Here is a 26,134-nt window from a genome sequence, read left to right as displayed (position 1 = left end):
GCAAGGAGGAATAAACCCAAACTACTCAACCAGTTCTCATAAGAAGTTGACGGAAATGTTTTTGCAGGGTTTTTTTTAACAATGTATTTTATTAAATTTACTGACTTTCGGCCCGACATCAGCGATACGTTAGCGTGCAACCAGGAATTGTCATGGACAGATGACTGGAAACAGTGTACTTTTATTATCAATCATGGTACTTTAGTTTCATTTTCATACAAAAATAAAAAAAAGTTCATCAGTTGAACTGATTTGCAAATCATTATATTTTCTCTCTCTCTCTCTCTTTCTCTCTCTCTCTTTCTCTCTCTCTCTCTCTCTCTCTCTCTCTCTCTATATATATATATATATATATATATATATATATATATATATATATACATATATATATGTATGTATATGCGCGCACACACACACAGCCACAGAATATACAGTTAGAAGTTCAGGCATGTGAACATATTCAATATGATCCACGTTTGATTTGTCTGCCTTGGCAGAGCTTTGGCCTTTACTGAGTAACATCTAGGTGCAGGTGTTTGTCCGGTTTTGTCTTTAATACCCTGTCTTTCCTCCCTTACAGACAGTTCAGTCACATAAGCCCCATTTCTTAGCTGTGCATTGTCAAGAAGTGGGCGGGAAGAATTATGAGGCTTCCATGTCACACGTGGACAGTTTTGTCAAGTAAGTGTACTGTAATTGTTCCCAATGAGCCTTGCTCTAATGTACTCTAATGATTTCTAGCCTTTTTTTCCACATACACACGTTTTGATGTTCTACAAAAATATTACTTATTATGATGGAGTCTATCTATGGCAATTTGCACTACTTGAGAGCATGATCAAAATCACCAAATAAAAATGTTCACTACCCTGAATGTTGTTTTACTGCTTCGTTTAGGTCAGTGCTTCCTTGCAATATTAAACGGAGAAGACAACTCCCTCAACTGATTGAATTGCAGTTTTGTATTTGTGTCATTTTCGCCAGAGAGCTATTGTCCAGTGATGCCATGAAGGAGTACAGCAGAGCTCGCGTCTACCTCGATGAAAACTACAAGTCCCAGGAACATTTCACAGTAAGTCTGTTTCATGAAGCAAGGCAAACCACAAAAGAGCTGGCATTTCTGTGAATTCAGGGATTAAGAACTTCTCACAGTGTAATTGACTGAGTATGCTATATGTGGTTTGCGTCTTGTGGAATCAATATCATCTTAAATTGAACACTTTAAGGCAGTGTTTCACAAAATGCTCTTTGAATTAGTTTTTTTCAATGCGTTTGTAAAGTGCTTGCTACGTAGATCAGTAGTATTTAACTTTTAACTACAAAACTTTCTTTTTGGAGGCTTCCCCAATATTTAAGCATAGTGTTAATGTTGAAATTGCGCATAATGTTGATGTCTTATTGTTATATTAATTCTACTCTTAAAATGTAACCGCGGCCTATTACGCTACTATAATTTAATTTTGGCATTAAGGTGCCAAGTCTGAACACCACTGCTTGAAGGGACATGTCTAAACCAGGGCTCACAGGTCAGCTGCGGCCCTCCATTTCAATTGATGTGTCCACTCAAGATCAAATACAGGTGTAATTGTAGTATGGTGTCATTATTAAACTCCCACAGAGAACATGATAGGTAACGGAGGAGAAATGCAACTTGTGATATTTGTGTAACTACTCTAGCAACACGCCTAGTCAGTAAACAAGCTTCGTACAGTTCAGCTTCTGGCTACCAATCATCATAGCTGGCCAGACATTTAAAAAACCAAACAAACAAAAAATACACAAGCAACCTCTAAATAAATAAAGATAAAGTAAAAAAATTAAAGTCAAATACAAGTTTTTTTTTCCTTTATTAAATCATAATTAGATTTGTTAAAAACAAGTAACTATAGATCATGTGCTTTTTTTTAAGAATCCAATATTTAATCTCTTGATGCTTCATTTTCAATGCCGATGAATCTGGCCCCAAGGAGCACTTTCATATTTTGTTTCCTTACTGTACCAAACGTGACTTGTACTCTGACTTTTAAACATGTACATACTGTATACCAAAGCGTGATTCTTTTTTTTTTTCGCCTACCGTTACACCCCCAGTGATTATATGTTTCAATGGCTTCACCATTATAACTGCTCCACTGAGAGCAACCATAAGTAAATGTGCCCTGTGATGACAAGTTTGACTAGTGATACTTTATAACCACAAGGTGGCAGTAGAGGTTTGATAATATATTTTTGCCTGGCTTCATAGTGTACCAAACTCTTTTTACTCATGACGCAAATAAAGTAGTAGTCATGGATTTTTTATTGATTTTTTTTTTTTTTTTTGCCAGTAAAATGGCCATGATCAACTAGGGGACACTTAAATTTTTTAGGTCTTTTCTTTTATGTTGATATTTTGATAGTAGAGCAGTGGTGCACAAAAATAATAATTTACAAAACTGTAAAGTAAAATAAATGCTAAATATTATAAAAGCTTTAAAACTACAAATGTACTGTACATTTCTCTTTTTGGGGGGCCAGTCTGAGTTTTTTTTTTTTTTTTTTAATGTCGGGCCTGTAACAGAGGCGCCTTTTGTCCTCTTGGTGGAGCCAAAGACTCAATCTATAGCTGGACTGACGGAAGATTCTGCTCTCTGTTCTTTTGTTGTTTTTTACAGCCATCCTGCAGCCAACCTATACTTAAGACATCATGGGTTCAAGAATAGTTTATATTAGATTGAAGGCGCACTTTGCAGCATCCACACGACATTCCCACTAACAATAGTCAGATGTTGCAAGTCAGTTTGTTTGAAAAAGTGGCGAGGTCACAAGCCGTGTTGTGTTTGTTGAGCTGTGTCTGTCGTTGTTCTCCAACACGTTTTCAGCATTTCCACCACGCTTCGCTGCATCTCTACAAACGCTCATAAATCACAGCACCCGCTGAGTCACATATGCTCTTTAAAAGAATATTACAAACGCTGGCCTTTTGGAAATGTAATTATGTGCCATTTCGTATCCTGGCATTATGAGCTGTTTATTTAATAGTGTTTGTGTATAGATTAACCTTTTTGTCGTATTTTTATTCTCATCAAATAGAGATCACAATTTGCTCTTGTCTTTGAGAATCGCACGTTGGAAAGAGAAACATCAGATGTCCTTTCTGCGATGTTTGTATTGAAATTCAGACAACAGTAAATATGAATAGACTCTTCAGTCTTCCTCACACAGGGCTTGCCATTTAACTTTGATGACATCACTCATGTTTGTTTTCTCAATCTTCGATTTCTCGCCACCGTGCTGCGGGGATAATCGTTTGTTGTGTGTGCCACCTGTCCATTTTCAGATAATCTAAGAGGGAAGTTTCTTTGGTGCAAGGCTTCCTTCCGCCTCTTGTGTGTGTTGTTGTATTCCATATGCAGTTGCTTGGCGTCTTAGGAACTGCAAGTGAATTGTTTGATTGAGTGCGAGTATGGTAATGTTGCGAGCGAGTGTATGTTAAGATAAAGGTCAGCTTGTTTATTTGCTCTGTGTGTGTGTCGTGTTCGCCTGCGTGCGAATGAAAGCGCTTTTGACTTGAATTGACACATCTGCCAATTATGTGAGCTCTTTTACTACCCAAATATTTGATTTCCTTTTCATCAGCAAAATTAATGTTTGCAAAAGTCTCCTTTAACAATATTGTTTAGTTTGACAAATTAAATGAGGATCTTTTTTCCTTTTTTTTTTTTTTGTGTAGCTCAACTGTTCAATCATTAGGAACAGGTGCGCCGCAGTCTATCTGAGCTTAGTTTGAGTGAGAGCTGGTGTCCACACTTGTCAACAATTCACTCTAATTCACACCTATGGGCACTTGAGAGTCTCCACTTAAGCAAGTAAACATGGTTTGGGAATAAATTGTCATTGGATGCAAACAGAACTACGACTCATTGCTGCACTGAAGCCATTCAAAATACTTCAACCAAGACAGCCCAAAAGAAATGTACAGTTAATGCAACTTGATATTGAATCTCAACAAAGAGGCATGTCTTATCTGAGAAAGCGCTCGCCACGGTGGGCAAGGGCTTGAGTGACACGACGCCCCTACGGCTGGGAGTGGGTGTTTTACAGCCCCGTTAAGGTATACAGCAGGTAAAATGTCAATTAGGAAGGCCCTCCCTGATAACTCAACTCCCAATCCACTTGTTCTTGGCCATTAATATTTATCGTGGGTCTGCCCTTGGATCTGCAGCGCATGCCGTCTGGAATGATGCGCTCTAACGTCTGCTCCTATTCCCACTTTTTGACACCCACTTACACTGTGACATGCAAAGAGTTGCACGGACACACTTGCCCAGAATGTACTCAAACAACTGACTGTCTAATCAAGCCCGACTGCATACTGTACATAGACAGTGACACACAGCAGTACTCACTGGTCTCTTCGACCTTAGTTGTTGCAAAGCTATCTAATTGGAAATTAAATGCAACCCTCAACTGTGGTCTACAGGACAGCCATGAGAGCAACGACGGAGAATAAATCAGCCACTGTGGCTTGACAGGATACAGACGATATATCCTTCCGCAGTGCATGTGTATGTGAATGTGTGTGCGTGTGGGGGTGCGTGTGTGTGTGTTGGTGTGTGTCCGTGGATGTGTGTGCCATTATCAGAGTAATAAACACAGACTAAATTGGCTAACATAGTCCTCTTTATCAACTATTTAATCAATCAGTGGTTGGGCAAGACTTCCCAACCCGCTGAAGATTAACGCACAACAACAACCGAACTTTGGGTGTGTGTGGGACCGTTTTCTGTTGCAGAAGGACTGTCCCAGTTCAAGAGCAACATTTACAAAAGAATGGTTACAGAATGAAGTGTGCAAAATCAGAGCAGCACATATACAGTATAATGTACTATAAATTTATGAATATAGAAATCTTTCATATTATTTGTGGCTTTTAAAAAGTCGCAAGTTGACTTTGAGGACATCATTATTCCCTTTTGCTTAGGAACATTATTTAGGATCAATGAAATGTCATTTTTAGAATGATAATTAAATAGAAAAATGAATGTATAACGTTAAAAATGTATACTATTCATAACTGACCATTCAAACAAATCTTTTTCATCTTGGGCTCCTTGCAGTCAAAATAAAGAATGCCTTGCAAATATTAGTTGCATGATGCGACATACGTAATCTTTTGAAGGATTTAATTACAACAATAATTAATAGTACTAGTCGATATTTTATTTGATTGCTAAATCGCCCTCAGTACATAATAATCTGTGCTGCAACAAGCTGATCTGTCAGCAGATGCCCGTAGCTCAGCTTCACTTTGCTCTCGAGGTGAGTCCTTAATTCTCTTCCAGGCAGCATGCTGTAATGCAATCATCAGTACCGCCTTGCTCAGCTAGGAATTTATGAACACTTAGTGTCCCTCTGTGCTGACAAGGCCCGAGCGTGTGTTTACAGTATGGCTCCGAAATGTGTGTCACTTGCGTTTATCACCTTTTTAAACAGCATCCTATATCACCCCCTGTTCTATTTTTATGGTGAAACAAAACTGGGCTGCATGCAGAGATTATATACGGCAGGAGACAGCCCAGCGCAAGAGAAAGTGAGGTCAAAGAGGCGGGCTCCCTGTGTACAGTCTGTTGGTTTTACACCGGGAGGTTAACTAGCAGGAGCTACCCTCCCCCTCCCAGGCTTATCAGCAGGTTAAAATATTGCAAACTAAATCTAAGTGCGCTCTTATTTCAATATGGTTAGAAGGCTGAGGCCACTTGAAAGGAGTAGATGTCAGCTGTGTAATATCGCTGGGCTATAACTCTCCTCGACCATCACTCATCCGCTTAGGCCAGACATTAGTGCATATACACGCTCATATGCACGGTGTCAAAGTGGAATAAACACTAATGCAAGCAGGCGCACTATCACACATCTACTCATGACACGTTTTGAGCAACAATCAATGAATCTGCCATCAGCTGTGAGTTATGCGCTTTAAGGAGAGGGTATTTACTCTAAAAATATTTTCTGAAATGTATATCTAATAAATGGGTTCAGAATAGGGCCGGGGCTGCATTGTGATGCTCGCGTGTTTGCTTCAGTCGAGCTGTTCAGGGTTCTAATCTCTACTCAGGTCTTCATTTGTGGAGGTCTTCCGGTTCTGCCCCTTGTTGGATTGTCATTGCCCCGGCACGGTGTGTTTCCTCACACACCTTATCCAGTGGAAGGAAACAGCTGCAAATGTGCGCAGCTAAGTCCACAGATAATGATGTTATTCCAGAACGAGGCGGAGCAGCTCGCTCCTAGCCAGCGTCCATTATGATGCGTGGCCCCCAGCCACAGAGGGTGCACAGTGAAGGTGAGCCTGTCATATCGATCTTTTTAGTGCTAAAATATGAGCCACTTTACGCCGCACCCGGATGCAGTGATGTGAAAAATAATAACTCGGACCCAAATTAAAAATATTGATTGGTTTGGAGCTGTTGAGAGCAAATAAACACCATGTGAGGGATTTTTATTCCTCTCTCCTTTTACATCGTTCCTCGTCCGCGGCTTTTTCCCTCCGGCCCAGTGAAAGGGTCGGGTCGGTGATGTCGAGCTGAGCATTAAATTACGTCCGACCAGCTTGGTTTATAATCATAACCTATGAAGCGCTTGATTCTCTTTACTGATCCCAGGCACAAATCAACAAGCAACCATCTTCTCTGCTCCTTGATCGGACTCAATAATCTAGCGTTAGTTTGGCTTCATTCAGTTATTGCTTTCCTTCACTTCAAGTCATAATTCTTTGTACATCCAAGTATGATTTTTTTTTTTAATCTTTTTTTTTTTTTTTTTTATCATACTCCGTTTTAACAGATGAGCTGACACAGAGCCATCAAACGGTTGGGAAAACAATTGCCACAAGGTTAATTTTATTGCTTGCTCCATGCATTTGTGAGCAGGCGGGAAGTGTCCTCTGCCCCGGTCCTGATGAATGACTGTGCCGAGCGGGCAGGAATGAAAATGAAAGAGGGGAGAGGCCAAGCACGGCATGATGGTCGCCGCCACCCCGCACCTGGAATAGAAATTTTTCTGACATGCTCAAAATTGGTATTCTGATATATAAGTGAGGTGATGTTCCAATTATTTTGATGATAAAAGCTTTCATGTCTCCCATACCGTTGCATTTTACCTCATACATCCGGAGAAGGTTAATATCTACACACCCTAAATGGAGGATGTCACATTGTCTACAGTCTATAGGAAAATAAACTATTTAGTCGATTTAAATTCTGCCGTAATACTTGGCAGTCTGAGCCGCACTACTATTGATTGTCCACAAGGACGTTTGTTGTGTTTCGAGGCCAAGTCAGGATGAATAGATGCTCGGTGGAGTGTGGAGAATGGGGCTAGACCAGTATCTGCATCTCAGTATCGTGTCAGTACGGATGAGAGCCAGGCAAGCACGCGCTGCCTGTTGACATCGGCGAGACAGAGCTGGCGAGATCTTCTGTTTCCCAATTGAGCTCCCTCTGAAAGATCTCTTGTGTCTTTTGGCATCAGGCCTCTACACAATTTACTGTGTGTGTGTGTGGGTGGAGGTGGGCGGTGGTGTCCATTTATGTCTGTCTCGCACATCTGATAGAGGGCTATCATTAGCCACCACTTTGTCCATACATATCGATCCTCCCTTCGCCAGTGGCTATCGCTGCTTCATTTGCATGGCCCAGCTGACCCAGGCAGTAGCTAGCCATTATATTCCCATTAGCTAATCTCTTTGATTTCCATAATCCTCCGTCTATTGAGAGCCCTCACAGCTTTCCCAGTCCTCTCTCCCTTCAAGGAGAAAAAAAAATGCCCTCTCAACTCCCCCACCCCAGTCACTTTACTCTAAAATAATCAGTATGCATCATATCCTCAAGCAATCATGCTTGTATAGGCAAACACAGCATGGATGTCGTAATACGATTTATTATTGACATTTATTGGCGGACATACAAGGATACGCGCAACTACCGTATTAAAAAAATACTCTCAGTTGATCACTGTCCAAGGGTGAGTGCATTAACATATGCATAATGTATGGTACTTTTAGGAACAGACTTCTAAAATACTTTTTTGGAGAAGATTTTACTGGGTCTGTCATATTTCCTATGTAGAGCAACTGTTAACAACTTAATTGCGAATTGTACAAATACATTTTTTCTTTTTTTTTTTTTTAAACATTTTTTTAATTATAACATAATTTTTCTCATATTTGAGAAATAGCCTATTCAGTTGTTTTTCCAAACAAAATGACAGTGTGCCATAACAAAATGTTCCTAACACGTGGGAAATTATGGTGCAATGAAACCAAGGTTGAACTTTTTTTCCATACTTACAAAAGTCACCCCTCATTGCTAACAGAACACCATCCCTACAGCGAAGCATGTTAGTGGCAGCATCATACAATTGAAATTGAATTGATGTCATTCTGAACACTTCAAACTAGCAGTTGGTGTCTGCATAAAATATTCTGAATCATGCTAGAAAAAAATCACACCTGAACTTGATTGGGGTTTGATCAAATGCACTTTAAAAGCAAACAGAAGTACAGCAGATGTGTTTGCTGAACCACGGTTACTTTATATTGTGTTCCTGTAATAAGAATCCAGCAGATTAATCAACCTGTTGTCATTGATCTCAGGGTGTAGACATTTTGTCTTAAACTGCCCCCTACTCGTCGACTTCGGGCTCGCATTGCCAACATCACGTAACCTAACCCAGAAAACATGTGAGCCCTTTTATGAGTACTGAGCTCAAAACATCCAAATTTCAACAATTAGTTTATTAACAGAAAAATAACAATTGTCTCCTTGATGCTTTTGTGGCTCTTGGTTCTCACAATAAAAATGTCAGATTTTTTTTAAAATAGACTTTATGTACTGTAGGTTAACATGTGATAATTGGAATGTGAATGTGAATGTTTGCCCTGTGAGCTTGTTAGCTCACTTACCATCCACAACCTTTGAGCAACCTTACCTCTCCTGGAACAAACAACCAATCTGACCTTAATCACCCTCAGTCGAGTTCTCTCGGCGCAATTGCTTGAATTGATCAGTCAGTCCTGTCACCCATTTCTAACACTCCACTCTTGTCACCCCCTCCTCCAAATGAGCTGATAATTAATAAGGGTTGGCGCCTCAAACTCCAGCCAACAGACAGCTTGATGGATCGGACAGCTTGGACGTAAACCAATAAAATGCCACGTTTCTCTGGCCTTCTTCAAAGCCCCTGGGTATTTTTTTACCCTGCTTGATCAGGCGTGCGTAAGAACACCCTCCCTGCTGATTTCATACCCGCATGTTCGCCTTGTTTTTTTTTCAGCAGCGGAACTTTGGCTGTTGGATATTTTTTACACACAGTATTTAAGTACGCACAGAGCACTTGTCAATAATCTTATGTCGTTAAAAGATATTCTAAACATGTTGGAGAATTTGTAATGAAACTGACAAATAGCACCAGTTTGGAAAAAAAAATCCAATTGTGCCAACAGCTTTGTCTGTTCTGTGGTGTGTGAATTTTGCTTAAGGAGCTGAGCATCGACATACTGTACACATCCATGATTGATCTTTGTGTCTGTGCTATTGGCTTTTCTTTATCCCCCGCCTCTACCGCTTTGTTGTGAGATATGGAGATATATATTTTTTTGCCGTGACCCTTTTTTTATTTTTATTTGGGTCAATATGTAAAGTGCAAATATTGTATGTGAAGCCTAACTATTTAAAAAAAAAAAAGTCATATTTGTTAACACAGCTGTTTTTCAGAAAGTCAATGTTGCCAGTGGGAAGTATTACCAGGCCCAATGTGGCCACCAATGGTGTGACTGGACATAATTGGTGAATCTGGTCTATGAGGAGTAGCGGGTCGCTGGCTATTGGCTGTGAGCCTGTCATAATAACAAGCAACAATGTGATCATTTAATTTCCTTTTCACTTACACATCACCTCGGCTCACATGAGGGAGGACACACAGAGACGCACACAGACACAAGGTTAACGTTGGGCCCCATTTATTTTACTCTAACCATCACAATGACTCCAAATAGCATTTCAAAAGCAAAGTGAGGGGGTAGACACAAATAATCTAATCACACAATTACTGCTGAGCTTCATTCTATACTTAAGTGCATTTTTATTGTGTAACATTTCTTTTTTCCCCCCGAAGTCCCCCGCCCCTATTATTTTTTTCCCCTGATTTCCTCTGCAAGCATTCTCTCCCTGCCACTTCTCATCTAATATGGCCATAATTGGGTTTGCCTGCACAAATCAGATTTCAGCAATTAGGTTACCCTCCTCTGAAATTGGAGAGGTCTCCGGGCCGGCATGGGTGGAGAGTTAATCTGCTTTTGTTAAACCCTTCTTTTTGTGACTACAGCGGCAAAAATGTGCTGTTCTAGTTAAAGCGTTTTACCTGTCACTGTGGACATGGCCCACCCACACCACAAATCCCCCATGACACACACACACGCACACACGCACGAACACACGCACGAACAAACACTCACGCACCAAGATTTCTCCTCTGCTTCTCCTTGTACAAATAATGACATTTGAATCGAGCATTAACAGGCTTAATTACTTTAAAATTGTCATTTTAATTTACACTGATATAGTATTGATCACACAAGCAGAGATTAAGGCCCTCAGTGGAGCGGTTGATGTGGAATTAAGCAGAGCCGGTCCTCTTGGGGCCCGCCTGGCCTGTCCTGCAGCAGCCAGAAGAGGAATGACATCCTCCCCCTAATGAACTGGCAGCATGCGCAGACATGAATTTCAGGCCCTGTTGGAGAAGGAGGGAAATAATGGGGTTTGGGCAGCTATGGCGGGTTATTCATTCACTGCCATGCACCAATTCTCCTGTGATTCATCCACGGGCGACCAGACCCCCCACTGCCTGTTTGCCAGCCACATTCAGCCTGTCTGACCTTTTTCCTGCTTTAGCTGTGTATTCCTATAGATAGATGGATGAATGGATGTATCGACGGTCCAAGGGGAGCACCTTTCCCAGTGCTTGGTATCATGTACCGAACAAGGAGGTTAGGGGAGGGTGGCAGTGAATGTGCTGGTCCGTGATTCTTCTTCTTATCCTGGCTCATCGGCTTGTCTGAGGAAGACAAACCTTCCTGGGGAATTGATCTCCTCACTCTCGCTGAGTGGCACGCACAACCTGTTATAATCAGTGGAGGGGTGGTGGGAAAATCATTACATTAAATCCAAGCAATTTCTTTCTAGTTTGGTGAAGGGCTGTGGCTTGTCTGGTGGTAAAGCGATGTGTTGTGGGGTAATTATTATCGTTGAAACAACCTCTTGACACCTGTCTCAAATGGACACACTCAAATAAACGCGCATTAAAGAAGTGTTTTTTTTTTCTTTTTCAAATTGCCTCAGTAACTGGCCAAGGAATAAAGCTGAGGGTTTGCACACATATGGGATAGATGTTTCATCAGTGCCAGAGCTATGCAAAACCCTTTTGAAACGAAACCCCTCCGCTGTCACTGATACAACTTGTAACTGCCAACAATAATACACAAAGTGTACTAAGAGTTAACTGCTGAAAAGCATCTCTTTATTTTTGAGGTGAAAGATTATTATTTTTTTAAAAAAATGTAATGAGCAAATGAGCAAAAATCATGTGAGTATAAATAAGTGCTTGGGCTTTGGAACTAGAAGGTCATGTTTTGAATCCCTCTGCTGACAAAAAGTAAAATAGCAAATAATAGTTGTAGAACTGCAGACTGCTTCCTGGCTGATTTTGAGATTCTCTTGAGCCAGGCACCAACTTCCACAGCACCCATTGCTCAAGGGTGTCTAAGTGAAGGTGTGCTGCACTTCTTTGCTTTGACATGTCTGTGCATGTCTTTATGTGTGTAATGTGATTCTCTGTGAAGTGTGTAACACAATTATATGGTAGCGTGTGAGTTGAATTTCCCCTGTAGGGATTTTAATGACTATAATAAATTAAAATTCAATTGACGTTTAAAATTGAATTAAATTAGAGTTTAATGCTGGGTCATTTGGAAAAAATATGTCATGATATAGGCCATAAGTGATTTAGGTGTTTTTAAAAAAATTATACACCACACTATTACTTTATACCTTTTCTCATTTAATTTTGAGGTCACATTAAACAGACCTGTATCAAATGAGAAATGCGTCCAGCAGTGCTGCTGGATCCAATTTTCAAACGTAAACAAAAGAGGCATTGTAGTAGTAGTGCATATTTTTCCACAATTGTAGATATCAATCTAATTAAAAAACCGTTTCAGACATTCTCAGTAATGAAATAAAAGCAATGAAAAGGACTCTTCAAAGTGTACAGTTTCTGATATCTATTGCCTTGTACTGTAGCCTGTGCGGGTCAGATGTGTCGACATTTCGTTCTGTATACATGTGTACAAGAATGACAATAAAGTATATCTGAATCTGAATCTGAATCAGATCAACACTACTTAACAATATTGCACAAAGTGGCAATGGGATCAAAACAAATGCAAATATTCAATTTCATGTTTCAGAAAAATGTAGCCTGTAGTCCACATTACTTGTAAAATTTGTAGAGCTGTCAAAATACAAACAAATATCTGCATTCTGTCGCAAGTTCCAGAAATCGGTAGCCCACTAGTGTAAACCAAACTCGCAATATGCAGTCCCCTCCAAAAATATTACATCGGCAAGACATTTGGTGTTTCTGTTGAAAAGATGAATATCACACAAAAGTTCAGAATGCAGCTTTTTTTTATGGTATTTACATCTAGATGAGTTGAACCACTGAGGACAGAGCACATTTTATATAAAGCCACCATTTCAAATGAGCAAAAATATCGTAAAGGACATTATAGTAAATAATATTTGTTGGCTGTTGTATTCTTCATTTGGAATGCCTTTCCAGCCTTTACTGACGCCTCTTTCAGTTCCTGTTTTTTTCTATGGGTTTCTCCTTTCAGTCGTCTTCAGGAGGTAAAGTGCACGCTCTATTGGGTTAAGGTCCGGTGATTTACTTGGCCAGTCTAAGACCTTCTACTTTTTCCGCCTGAAGACGTCCTTTGTTGTCTAGCCAAAATCCCCGTTTCCTAATTGTGTTGATTTTCTGTGCATTACTGCTACCTTGTTCCCACTGGTGAGAATGCACCAAACGTATTTCCCGCCCTTTATAGGTATCAATAATTACGGTTTTATTGTTGTTCATTCATTAACTGTTCATTTCATTTTGTACCGGAGGTTGTGATGTGTGCTGATTTATCACTTCCCTCATTTGTAATGTTCAGTGAGCCACTTGGTGGCAGTCATGTGGTACTACCATAGTAGGGAAAGACAGCAAATCACGCTGCCTCTCATTTGCAGTATTCACTGCAATGTAAATATTTAAATAAAAAAGGACAATTGACAATTTAAATCTCATGAGGGAATTGTCACGATTAAAAAAAAAGTCTTCATGAGTGACTTAAAAATATTCTGAATCGCTCTCAGTATGATTCCATACACCACTGCGAACTACACAACCACTAGAATGCAAACGTTGAAATAATAGCGTTTTCTATTCTATCAAAATTGAACATTACCTTTGGAATATAAATTTGATTCAATGCACCTTGGATATTATCATTGTATTGTGCGATAATGTGGCTAGTTGGAACATATGATAAAATATATTAAACCAAAGGTTAGTTTTACAATTCCCAATACAGTTCTTATTGAATCCTTTCTGAGTACTGTTTTTTCAAAGGTCACTGTCTTCATGGCCGCATGGCAAAATACTGTTTTTTCAACAGTAGAGAGTAGGATTGGGCGCTATTACAATAATACGATATTTCACCGTCTTTTAATGCACATAAGGACAAAATATTATATTAAATGTACATTTTTGATTGGGCTGTTGATGTTTCTTGTAACTGCACTGGGAATGTCATTCAACTGTTTGAGTCACGTGACAGCCATAAAACCACTTGAACCCACCCAAAAATGCAACTGCTGCAGTTTGGCATCTTTTTTTTCTGTTGTTAGTTCAAATGCCAACAACAATGCGACAAGTTGTCAAGCTGTGCATGACGTTTTGAAATGTGCCGGCGACTGGCGATCGTTTAAAAAAAAAAGGAAGCAAAATGCGTACATTTCAGGCTGGCTGCCGTCAACGCATAGATATTCTTCAATTGAGCATTCACTCGAAGTGGCTGCTATGTTGATATGGCACATGTGGCTTGTTTCATCACTACATGTCAAATGTTTGTAACAAACCAACCTGGGTCGAAACCACTAATGAATTTGATTAGTTAAGAGTGAAGAAGAACGCACGTGGTGTGAAACCCGGCTAGCTTTGAGCAAGCGAACCCGGAATTGTCGGCTATCGAGTATTAGATTCAACTTAGAAGCCGTCAATGAAGCCCAGCTGAACAGTTTATCAATGCCTTTGTCTTTGTTGAATCATTGCTGACCTCTCACAGCAGCATACAGAGGGTGTTTGGCCATTTCTATGCATGTTTTTCCAAAAAGAGAATTCTCGACTTGGTGCAGCACTTTGGACAACATATGTTGTATAACGCACTATAATGTTATAATAATTAGTTACGGTTTACTCTTGTGATAAAATTGGATGTTTCAATTTTTTGTGGACAATGATGTGTTTTCCAGCAAAAGTATGATTATTAACCCAGGGCGGCACGGTGGCCAACTGGTTAGCACGGTGGCCTCACAGTGAGAGACAGCATCGGGCGTGGGTTCGATCCCGGCTCCGGCCATCCTGTGTGGAGTTTGCATGTTCTCCCCGTGCTTGCGTGGGTTTCCTCCGGGTACTCCGGTTTCCTCCCACATTCCAAAAACATGCATGGCAGGCCGATTGAACACTCTAAATTGCCCCTAGGTATGAGTGTGAGCGCGGATGGTTGTTTGTCTCTGTGTGCCCTGCAATTGGCTGGCAACCAGTTCAGGGTGTCCCCCGCCTACTGCCCGAAGATAGCTGGGATAGGCTCCAGCACCCCACGCGACCGTAGTGAGGAGAAGCGGTACAGAAGATGGATGGATGGCTTATAGGGAAACGAACATAGATCGCGGATTTGGACTTCGAGTCCAGCCTATTCCAGCTCCAAAATAAGTCTAAAATTATTGATGGTATTACCGTATGCCCCCGGTAATATGGCACGTCAAAACAGTGTCAAAGTTTGAATACCACCCAACCCTACTAGATAGAACATCTATTAATTTTCATTTTACCCATATAAAATATTTTCTCCATGAAACATTGGTTCATTAAACATTCTGTTTATGTCATGTTGGTGTTATTACTGCTATTGTTAAACAAGTTAAACAAATCAATGCACATACTTGACATCATTGATAACTGAAGAGATATATTTACATTTGTGGTGCTAAATCAATCCAATTATGTTGTACTTTTATAAAATACTTTAGAGATAACCTTTTGACATATGGAAAAGTATTACACACCATGAAACCTTAGCTATGCTTCAACTCAAGTCTATATGCATATCCTAGTAGACTGAAAGGGTTTTCCGAACGGAGCAAACATCCCGGTGCAAATTGAAAAGTGGGATGGATCGTTCATGAGGTCTTCATTTGATTGCATTATCTGTACCTTCATGTTGCAAGGTGGAAGCTATCTCAACAACGAAGGCGAAACAAAACAACAGCCTCTTTTCTCTTCAGCCTGGCAACGCACCATGACGGATGTCAAGTTGTCTCCAATACACATAATGGACTTGGCAAGGTCCAGGCAGGCTAGGCATAGGCCGTCTACTCTCCTCTGCCATCCAATCACCTTATTCTAATGCTATTGCATTGTTTAGTCAAGCAGCCTTCCATTTACATCAACCCAAAAACACACTGCTCTACCACAGAGGCACTTAATAGAATTAGTAGGTATTGTGCACCACATTTCAAACACATAGGCCACTTCAAAGAGTCACTCAGCCTTCTCTCACCTGATGATACCTCGCTTGCTGTCAAAGTAATGGCGCCATATCGTGCAGCAGCTTTCTATCATATAGAATTAACTGTTACTGTAACTCTGCCTCCCATTGACACTTTGTTTATACAGTCCACTCCAAAAGTATTAAAACAATGAGGCCAATCCCTTTCATTTTGATAAACAACTGGGTTTAATAAAACGTTAATGACAAGAGATCTGAAGTTTGACATCAATTTCCAAGCATTCACACCGGGCACTACTTCCGAGATCCTTCTGTTTTTAAATCCGTCCGATGTTCACGTAAGCAAAAGTATTACAACATATGTTTATTATTTTTGTTTCATATATGAACCACAAAAGGCGATCACTTGTTACCTACAGTTGCGTTTCAGACCGAGATAAGTCACAAAAGCAAAGCAGCCATCCAAAGCCATAGCAAACAAGCAAGCTTGTCGTCTTTAAGCGACGACATCTGGTAGTGCTTCTTTAATTGGTTATCTCGAGATGTACTTGCTTCTAGGCGACACAAAGGAAATAGACGACTTGGATCTTCTTACTTCCGGCTAACGGCCCTTCTGTAACACCCAAATAACATTTAAATTCAACTCCAAAGGCATATGTACTATATTGTCGAAGACCAAAACTGACATTTTGATTCCAGGCAGTCTTTGTTTTGAAAATGTAAATTGTACTTTCAGTTAGCTTTAGTTTTTTTTTAAAGGCATTTTCGTTTTTACTTTATTTGATCAGCGATTTTGTTTTTTTTTTTTCCCGTGTTAGCATTAGTTATTTCACTTAGGCCACCTCCTGTATTTTCTTAGCAGATCTCATGAATAGTATCAGAAGAGTAAAAGAAAAGTTGATTAGGCATACTTGTAATATTCTACTGCTGGGCAGTCCCAGAGGAACTTTTATGGCCTGATTAAACAAAGATTGACCATTACTAAAGTGACAGAAAGTCTTCTGCTTTGAGAAAGGCAGGATCCCTTCACAAACTTACAAGCTCATCTGTGAAATGTAATGACATGGCTTTGGCTTGCATGGCTTCTTCTGTGATGAGTTCACTAATCGCCAGTGACGAACACATGATTGAGGCGGCAAAGTTAAGTCAGTCCTCTGCGATTAGTGATGATGATTAATTTCAGGTCGATCACGCTGATCAACTGCCGGCATATTTAGTCAGTCAGACATTTGTGTGACAACAGCCAATCAGAGTTGACCTTTTCCTGCTGTGCTTTCATGTGCAAGTTGAAGAAGTTTACAGAAAGTAATCGGAAGATGTGAACAAATGCCTGAATGCTGAATGCTAAACACTGAAATTATGTATATTTTAAGATTAGTTTTATTTATTTTTTTAAATATTATTCGATTTTCATCGTTTTCATTTGGTTTTAAAAATGTACCTCATAAGTTAACAGAATGTTGTTGCTTTGAGTTCCTTTAGTTTTTATACAGATGCTGTAAAATCGTTATACTTGAACGCTGAGGAAAAGTAATAAGTTTAGTCGGGGAAAGAAATGTACGATTTTACACATCCAAACTAACCGTATAGAGCATGCATTTTGGTTCACTCAAAAGGTGACTAAATGGAGAAAACCAATAAGAGAAATAAAAGCATGAAAAAGTATTGCTAAAGAAAAAAATTCCATGATGTCAGGTGGTCAGACTTAATTTAGTTATTTCAAGCCAATGATTTGCAACAACTTATTGTTGCAAATAATGCTGTCAAGTTGTGTATCAGTCTGTTGATCTTGTGGGTGAAAATCTTCTTATGTACACTCAAAATAAAGGAATTGGGTTGACTATTTTATTTATTTATTTATTTATTTATTAAATTTTCTGGGGCGGGAGGTTAGATTTAAATTTCCATTTTCCAATTTTATGTTTGCTGTATGTTATGTGCATATTTATAGCTCACAAAGCACATTCACTATAAGTTTGATCACATCCAGTTTTACTTGCCTCTCATTACCCGATTTGAAACATTCACTATTAATGGAAACAGGCTGTCATTTATAAAATCATAATTTCCTAATCTAATTTGAAGTAATGTTGCAAACCAGCAGATAAACAGACAAACAACAATTCAATAGGCACATGGCCTGAAATTGGCCCAATCTTCCCCCTTGACTGCATTCTTCAAATCTCAACAATGTAATGTCATCATATTAAACAAATAAGTATCATATGCTAGAAATAACAATTTCAGTATCCTGAAAACTGTCTTTTGGCCAGCTTGTGTAATAATATTAAACATGGTGTGTTTGGGATTATTTGGAAAGTCTCATTTCTGAGGTCAGAGGAAATGAGCAATTCCTTTGTCCCTGAGCTGCCACCCGCTGTTAAACTATTACTGATAAAAAACAACCATAAACTCGCAGCGTGAGTGTGTGCCCTGTTTGGTGTATGAACAAGAGGCTTCTTCTTTGTCCTATTCCTTGGCCAATTGATTTTTGTTTGTAAAATTAATGTAGTCGCTGTGAGGTTCTGGAGGTCACGTTAGACGGGTTTGAGCAGATGAGGGGCGGTGCTGGGCAAACAAGCGAGTAGGGGACCTCCAGAGTCTGCCTGATGAAACCTACTGTGGACGTGTTTTAGGGCGGAGCTTGCAATCGCTCATGATGAATTGTCACAGTGTTGTTTCGTACACAAAATACATCTCCATATGATTGACCACGAGAGTGCATTGGCCCATTTATTGAATGTACTCAATCACAACCAATGTTGGTTGGGATTGTTGCCCTTGCTTTATGTTGTATATTTATATTGTTTTGTTTCCCCCTCAGTTGAGCCACTGAAATATTTACAGTTAAAGCAACAATACGTAATATTTATTTCATTAGCTCCTCATTTGAAAGTGCTAATTATACAACTGATTAACTCATTTACTGCCAGAGTTCCTCATATTGCGAGCCCTTTCAGAGCGTTTTGACTCAAGACCAACAGCATATTGTGTTCTGTGCCAATATTAGAAAGCTTCTCTTCTTCACCCCCCCCCAAAAAAAAAGAAAAATCTAACTTTCCCCATTCTTTAGTGATCAGTTGTAGAACATGGGTTGGTTATTCCAAAAACACCAGTTTCTGACCTAAAAGCAATAAAAATGAGCTTTTGCTGGGAATTTTCTTTTTGTTAGTTTCGAGAAGGCCAGCAACTTGAACCAATTGCTTAGCCCATGTACAAAACTGGGAGAAAAAAAAAACGCAGTCCATGAGGGCGTATTATACCGCGCAAAGCATACCAAATCCACTTGTAATATGAAGTGATGCATTTTCAAGGGTTTGGCAGACTTATAAAAGTTGATACTTTCTTCTAATGGTGTCAAATCTCGAACTACCGTTTTCTTCCTACGTTAGTAATAATTACCACGCTGCAACTCATCTAACACAATCAACAGTGCTTCAGTCAACAGGATCCCTGCACAAGTTCAAACCGCAGCTGCACGCTGAATGCACCGTTCTGTAGCTAATTACCACTTCGTTAAAGAGCTCTCTAATTAGATTGGATGTTGTGCTCTTTCAAATAAATTCAAGCATCTAAGTTTTAACTGCCTAATTACGTTTGTGATCTTTGCAACAAAAATCAAACTCTTTATCTTGGCATAAAGTACAGTTCTCTAGTTTACCCATGCAGTGGAACTTCAATTTTTTTAAGCCAAAAAGACATCGGTAGCAATGTACTTTTGTCCAGCTTGAGAAAGTCTGTCTGTCATGATAAAATAGTTAGATGATTACGCAGAAATGTTGCCTCCGTTCATCCATGTGTACCGCTCTCACTTGCTTGTTACTTTGTGGGCACGGCTCTTTGTAGGGATCTCCGTTTGAATATTAACAGCATTTTATGGAAAAATCCTTTGACTTTAATCCTCTGTGGCTATTTCTGTGCATTTAGGTTGTGTATGTTTGAGAAAAATGAGCACTGAGTTAAAATACTGTAGCTGTATTTACAGTAATTGAAGGTTAAAAAAGGTCGAGTTGGACCGGCATCATGGGCTGATAGTTTCTTTGTTTTTTGAACATATATAACAGTGACAGAAAATAAACATTTGAGGTATTGCTTTACTTGTTGATACAACGTGGGTCATATTTTGAGATCAATTGGTCATTTCTATTGCTAAAATTACATGGTAGATGATATTTATTTTGTGTTGTATTCGTACATAGTAGATCATTGTATCTATCTATCTGTTAGGGCTGCATGATATTGGAAAAACATGCAATATGGTTGTTGACTATGGCAATCTCTATATTATTACATCTTATGTGCATAAAGAATTTTTTATTATCGAATGAAATATTTTTTTTCTTCATGCAGCAAAATACGAAAGCTCAATCTATTCTTAGCTAATTTATTGTAATTAATCTAAGGTAAAAAAATTCAGATACAGTGAAAGCATAGTCCAAAACAAACTTATTGCATGTCTTTGCGATATGAATATTGCATGGGCCAATATTGACTTATCGATATTTCTCCGATATATTATGCAGCTTTATTAAAGTAGCAGTTGAATACAGCTACTATACTTTGTGTCTCTATAGGATTGTTTTTAAGATTCTTTTTGAATGCATATCGTCAAAGTTTTAATGGTGGAAGAAGGCTCTGGTCTTTGCTTTTCGTTCTTTATGTTCAACAATTACACTGGTTTGTGTGCTGTTTGCTTCTTCCATGTGACTGAATTATATTTAGTGCAGTACAGTACCACCTGCTCAGCTGAGACTTGCATGTTTTCCATTCCAATCCTCTTTTCTTCACGCAATGCTTTGGTTGTATGTACAGGATAGACGTGGTTTTGCTGCCGTTCTTGCCTCTGGCGCAGGTCTCCAGCTCACGCGTATCTCAAAGCTCCCTAGTCTTAAGCGGGATCACGTAAAAGGCCGGATACTGCGATTGTACGGATGAAAAGAAACATCTGCGTTAGGAAAAGTCTTCTGTTGTTCGCTTTTTGAAATTTATTATTATAATGATACAATAAGGGGAAAAGACCTATGACATAATTTCTTGATATCTAAGAAGCCGAGAATGCATTTCCATTTGCTTTTCATGCAGCGTCCATGTGCTCTTAGTGGCAATGCACTCGAGTATAACTAAGCTAGCATGCAGGATATCCAACCATTTAGATCAAGCCTCTAGGAATTTTACATAACACATCATTGGCGCACATTGCTTTTTACATAAAGACAAAGACGGCCACAAAGAACCACTGGACGGGCGTCTTAGCCTCAGACGAGCTGCTGCCTGTGTTTTGCAGAGTCCTCTAAAGCTTCACGCTCCTGTGGTCACTGTTGTGCTCAGAGAACGCCTCTGCTCAGACCCAGACAGAAAGCTGCTTATTTTTTTTTTTCCATACAGGAATAATAATATTTTGCTGGCTTTTTTTGTAGCTTAAATCTTTAATGCAATCCAATATCTTTGCCCGAGGATATAAACTTCCATCGGTTGTCCATGTGTTGATGAAGCTGTCATATTTTATAGACGCTTCAGACTCATCGTCCAAACAAAATCACATTTATTTAGAAAGCGTTCCACTAAGGGAGGTCTAAATGCTGAATACTTAAGTTTGCTCTCTCAGGTGACAATGCATCACAACTAAGATACAACAAAACGATTATTGTCCACTATATATATATTTCAATGGAGGTGAGTGCAATGTAACTCTCACTGGTCTGTCAGAGAGGCCACTTTGTCATTCCAAAGCCTCATGACGGAGCCATCTTGAGCCAGAAGCTGACTGATTACTTTTTTCCAGCTGACACCACATGACATTCGCCCCAGTTGACTTTTCTCAATACAAATTATTTGACATTTAATGCTTGGTTGTCACCTTTAGTATTGCTGTTGTATGTGTGCCTGTGTACTCTCATCGTCCACTTGCACACACACACGCGCGCACACAAAGGCAAGCAAGTTTTGCACACAAAAATGTTAAACATGTTCATGCCAAACTTTCATGATTCTTTATTTGAACCACAGCAACCTCTTAGGATTAGTTTGCTCCCATTTCTTTCAGTCTGTATGATCCTAATTCGATCAATTATTCCTCAAATGAGGCCACGTGAATAGGCGTAATATCAAATCAGTTAAAAATATAGATTGATGAACAGTCCATGACAGCATTAGCAGCCTCTTCGGATTGCAGACAGAAAAAGAAATCAATGAACTTGAGGACCTGTCATTTGCACAGGCCTATTTCCTTAATGGAAATGTGTTTCAGATGGGAATTACAAGTTGAAATATTCTTTTTGATTATTGGACATCCCAAGCCAAATGTGATTTACATTAATGAGGATAAGTGTATGAAAGGTATTTTTATCTTCCACCAAACGAAACAATTCAATAATGACCACGGCAACCAAGCAGTGGTCTGAGATCATTCAGAGGATGTAATGTCACTTTAATTATCTCAATTGTTATGGCTTTCAGTTTGATCTTATTAGTACGATATTTATCATCTTCATGTCCTCTTTTAATATAATGATATTTTTAGGGCCAGTCACCATAGTTTTTACTTAATACCTCTGGCAAGGAAGCTACAATGCCACCCATATAAGTTGTTTTGGAAACTGTATAAACAGATACACATCTTTGTAGATGAGCAGGTTTGCGAATCTCAAATAAATATATTGACACATTGTAGAAAGTCTTTTGAAAACGGTTTGAACAGGAAATTTTGTGTTTTTTACGTTGACTGACTAACCAAATAACCGCAAAAAGATGTCTGTAATGTCGGCTAATGTAGGCCAATGTTCCCTCTAAGCATGAAGAGCCAATGACCAACGCGTCATATAATTCACAAAGTTCTTCCCGCTCCGAGCTGCCGTCGTCATCAATGCACGCCACGGATGATTTGACTAAACTCAGTCCAGGGCTGTAGCTAGTCTTTTGGATGCCCAAAGCAAACATAATCAGAGCACCCATCCTTCATGAGTTTAGCTTATTTTTGGAAAAATCTGAGTGGTTTAATACAGGCTATTTGTCCTGCTTCTCATTCGTTGCGGAATGACATGTACTGAGCAACGGTGACCAACCATTGCCTTAGCTTTGCATAATATGTGGAAAAACCATGATAATCCCCAACAAAAGTTACGTGAACATGTGTAGCCATGTTCTAATCATAGTCTGAATATATTAGAATAAAACTCGCAATTTATATTTTTCCTATTTACATCGTAAAGTTGCCTATCTGAGTCGCCTCATAGAGAAAAAATATTATCACACAAAGTACAAAAAAAACCGTGACTGATTGTCACCAAAATATTTGTGCACGTTAATATATATATATATTGTGAGTTGCAATCTATTTTCAGTTCATAATTAGGATATTTTTTTATTTATCTTAATCATCAGGGATTTTACATAAAGTGTATAGCAGGACTTCAGTTCCTAAAGTGGATAAACCTGTGGTATTCCTAATCCGGAGTCACAAATGTCAGAAACAGCAATGGCAGCATTAGCACTGCAGTTCCACAATTTCTAAACAGGTGGTTGCAATTATGCAATGCAAATGATCAATTATGCCATTATGTGTACATATTGACAGGCTCCACTGAATGGTCAACAGGGTCTTAACCCGAGAGGTATAACCTCATTTACTGCCATCCTCTGTTTTTATGTCCTTGCTTAAAAAAAAAAAAAAAAAATACTGAAGTGGCCGCACAATTTGAATAAATATGCAGTTGAAATACGCAAGTGAGCACAAGTGTCTGTGAAAATATTAATGCTTGCGTCCAATTGGGGCACTGTGCAGATTTCATTAACTTAACATAATTCTTCAAGTACACTCTAAGTAGGGCATGTTTTATCTCAATATTCTACTGGTACAACATTTGATCGATATAACATGAAGCTAAGCTTTATCTGAAGGCAAATACCAGCTATGCTGTCTCAAAATAGAAACAAGGTGCTATAGTGCATTTCAAACATTTTAACAAAGTTATCAAACTCTTCTTTCTTGATTAGGCTGGACCATAATGTGGTCTTGGGGGAGAAAAGTCCATTTTAAAGTCCAATGTATTCATGTTTTTTTTTCTTTTTTTTGTCCGTGTGTGTGTGTGTGTGTGTTTGATTTAGTTGGATGTCACTGCTGTGACGGTTTTATTGCTTTAGACCTCTGCCGGGCAGGTTAGCGGAGGGAGCGCACGACTGATGAGCATGGCAGGAAATTGGCAGATGGAAGCATCCATTTCACCGCTAATTAGGGTGTCCAGAAGCCCGCCGACTGACAGGGTTCAACTGGGCAATGTAGTGCCTGCCAGCTCCCATCCCGTGCGCTTTATAAAATGCTCTTTAATTCCCCGGCACAATATCATTAACTTTGTAAGTGGATGAACACAATGGACAAGCAATTTAATTAACTTCTACCATTGAATGTTGGAGGGGAGACTAAATGAAATTAATGCACAATATTTCCCAGCGAGGCAGCCAACCTTGGGAGTGGGTCTGGATTGTTGGCAGGTCAGGCGCTGCCGTGGGTTTGGCCTATTATGCCTTGTTTAGCCCCATCCATAATATTTTCCTCAAAGGAAAATAAAATCAGTGGTTTTGAGATCAATCATGACCGTGTGTCGCTCTGCATTCTGGGAGATTTTAGAATGATGAAGTGAAAGCCTGGAAACACTCTGCCAAAAGCTTTCACAGTCTACAAATGTAAAATGTCGATATTATATCAGACCTTTAAAGCAATGGCCGATTGCTTGGAATGAAATCAATAAATGGATAGATTGAGTTTGGTGATTTTAGCCAATGTAGCAATCTTCTTTTCTTGTACGTATTATACACTATTGCAATGTACATCAATGATATGCAGTATTTATGTTTTATTTCGATTTCAAGCGTTGGCCTCTCAAAGATCGTGTGGTGCCGTGCATGCTTGGAGAACGGATTTACAGTTGGAGAACAAGAAAGTTGAAAGTCTATTAATATATAATGTTTTTCACAAATTGAAAATTATTTGTGCCTTTGAGTATTTTTTTTGTTACCTGTGTGTATCAGTTTTTTGTGTGAAAATTCATTTTTTTAAGGAACGTCACACTGAAGTCTATGCTCATTTCTGTTATAATTTGAATGTGATTTTACATTGACTTTAAAATTAGTACTGGCATTTTTTTTTTTATTCTAAACATTTTTAACCTAAATCTTTAGTTTTACAACAAACGCTTACTGGGGTGTCACTTAGGGATGGCAGAATCACACGCAGTTCTTTACACAACAGTAGGAACTTGCACATGCACCATGGCATTCTGTACATTCATCATTGTTCTTTGATTGTAATATTTTAAAGAGGGAGAGAAGAGAAAATTGAAATCACAATTTAATTTCAATCATAATCGATTTGGATAATGGATGGATGGGTAATTGTTTTGCCCTAATTTCATGTGATTTGGTGTATTGGAAATCATCTGTATGTCAGTCAACATTGGTGACTCTTGATTTTCCACTTGTGGTAATATTCAAGCATAACAATCCTCATATTGGTAATTGTAACGATGCAAAAGCTTTATCACACAGTTTCAGTTGAGTTGTAATCCTGTTGATTCTGTAAGAAACAGGAACAATATTAGTCTTTGATGTACCATCATCAGCAGTGCTTTGGATACTAAAAATATTTTTGCAATGTGTCTCAACATAAGAATCATTGCACTGTTCCCACCTAAACACTGACAACTCTTAGTTGGTTGTAGCCAACCGAGGCACATAAATCCTATACCTGAAAATTTCACACAAATACAGCGAGTGGAGTAGAGCTATTAGCACGGACGGGATAAGGACTGGAACTGACAATGACCACCAACAATTTGTGTATAATTGACGCACTATGTAACTGAAGTGGGGAGAAAAAAACAAAACGTTAACCCAAAATATTCTTGAATTAAAAGGGATATACTGCCGATAATCCAAGTAAACGGCCCCATTAACACATTATCATCTGTACATTAAAACAAAAGTAACAGCATCACTGGTTTGACTGGAGTCTTCTCATCCAAATCTAGCCTTAAAGTAAAGAACCACCCACTGTAGCAAGTCAAAATTAGGTTTTATCAAGTGGAGACCTTGTGGGTGTTTAAATAATTTCTAACTGAAGCTGCTCAAACGCAGGAAAGATTTATGTAATTATCACTTTGAAATGACGTTAAAATTAAATGTTCTTTCCGATCCGTTTTGTACTTTTCTCTTTATGTCCCGTATGTGTGTTGTTTAACAAACGGCTCCACTGTTGAGAAAGGGGCTTATTCA

General features: G+C 39.1%; 1 protein-coding gene across 2 annotated transcripts in view; it reads left to right on the top strand.

The window, feature by feature from the left end:
• Positions 1-26,134, top strand: part of inpp5a (inositol polyphosphate-5-phosphatase A) — a 146,361-nt gene that overhangs the window by 38,291 nt on the left and 81,936 nt on the right. For both annotated transcript variants that reach the window (XM_088305189.1, XM_088305190.1), the window contains exons 3-4: positions 581-681; positions 985-1,072. In XM_088305189.1, coding sequence (XP_088161315.1) covers positions 581-681; positions 985-1,072 — 189 coding nt within the window. The remainder of the gene's footprint in view (positions 1-580; positions 682-984; positions 1,073-26,134) is intronic.

The sequence above is a fragment of the Idiotropiscis lumnitzeri genome, chromosome 9, assembly GCF_059441095.1.
Source record: "Idiotropiscis lumnitzeri isolate Australia: NSW breed Sydney's pygmy pipehorse chromosome 9, RoL_Ilum_1.0, whole genome shotgun sequence".
NCBI lineage: Eukaryota > Metazoa > Chordata > Actinopteri > Syngnathiformes > Syngnathidae > Idiotropiscis > Idiotropiscis lumnitzeri.
This window is presented reverse-complemented; position numbering and strand designations above follow the sequence as displayed.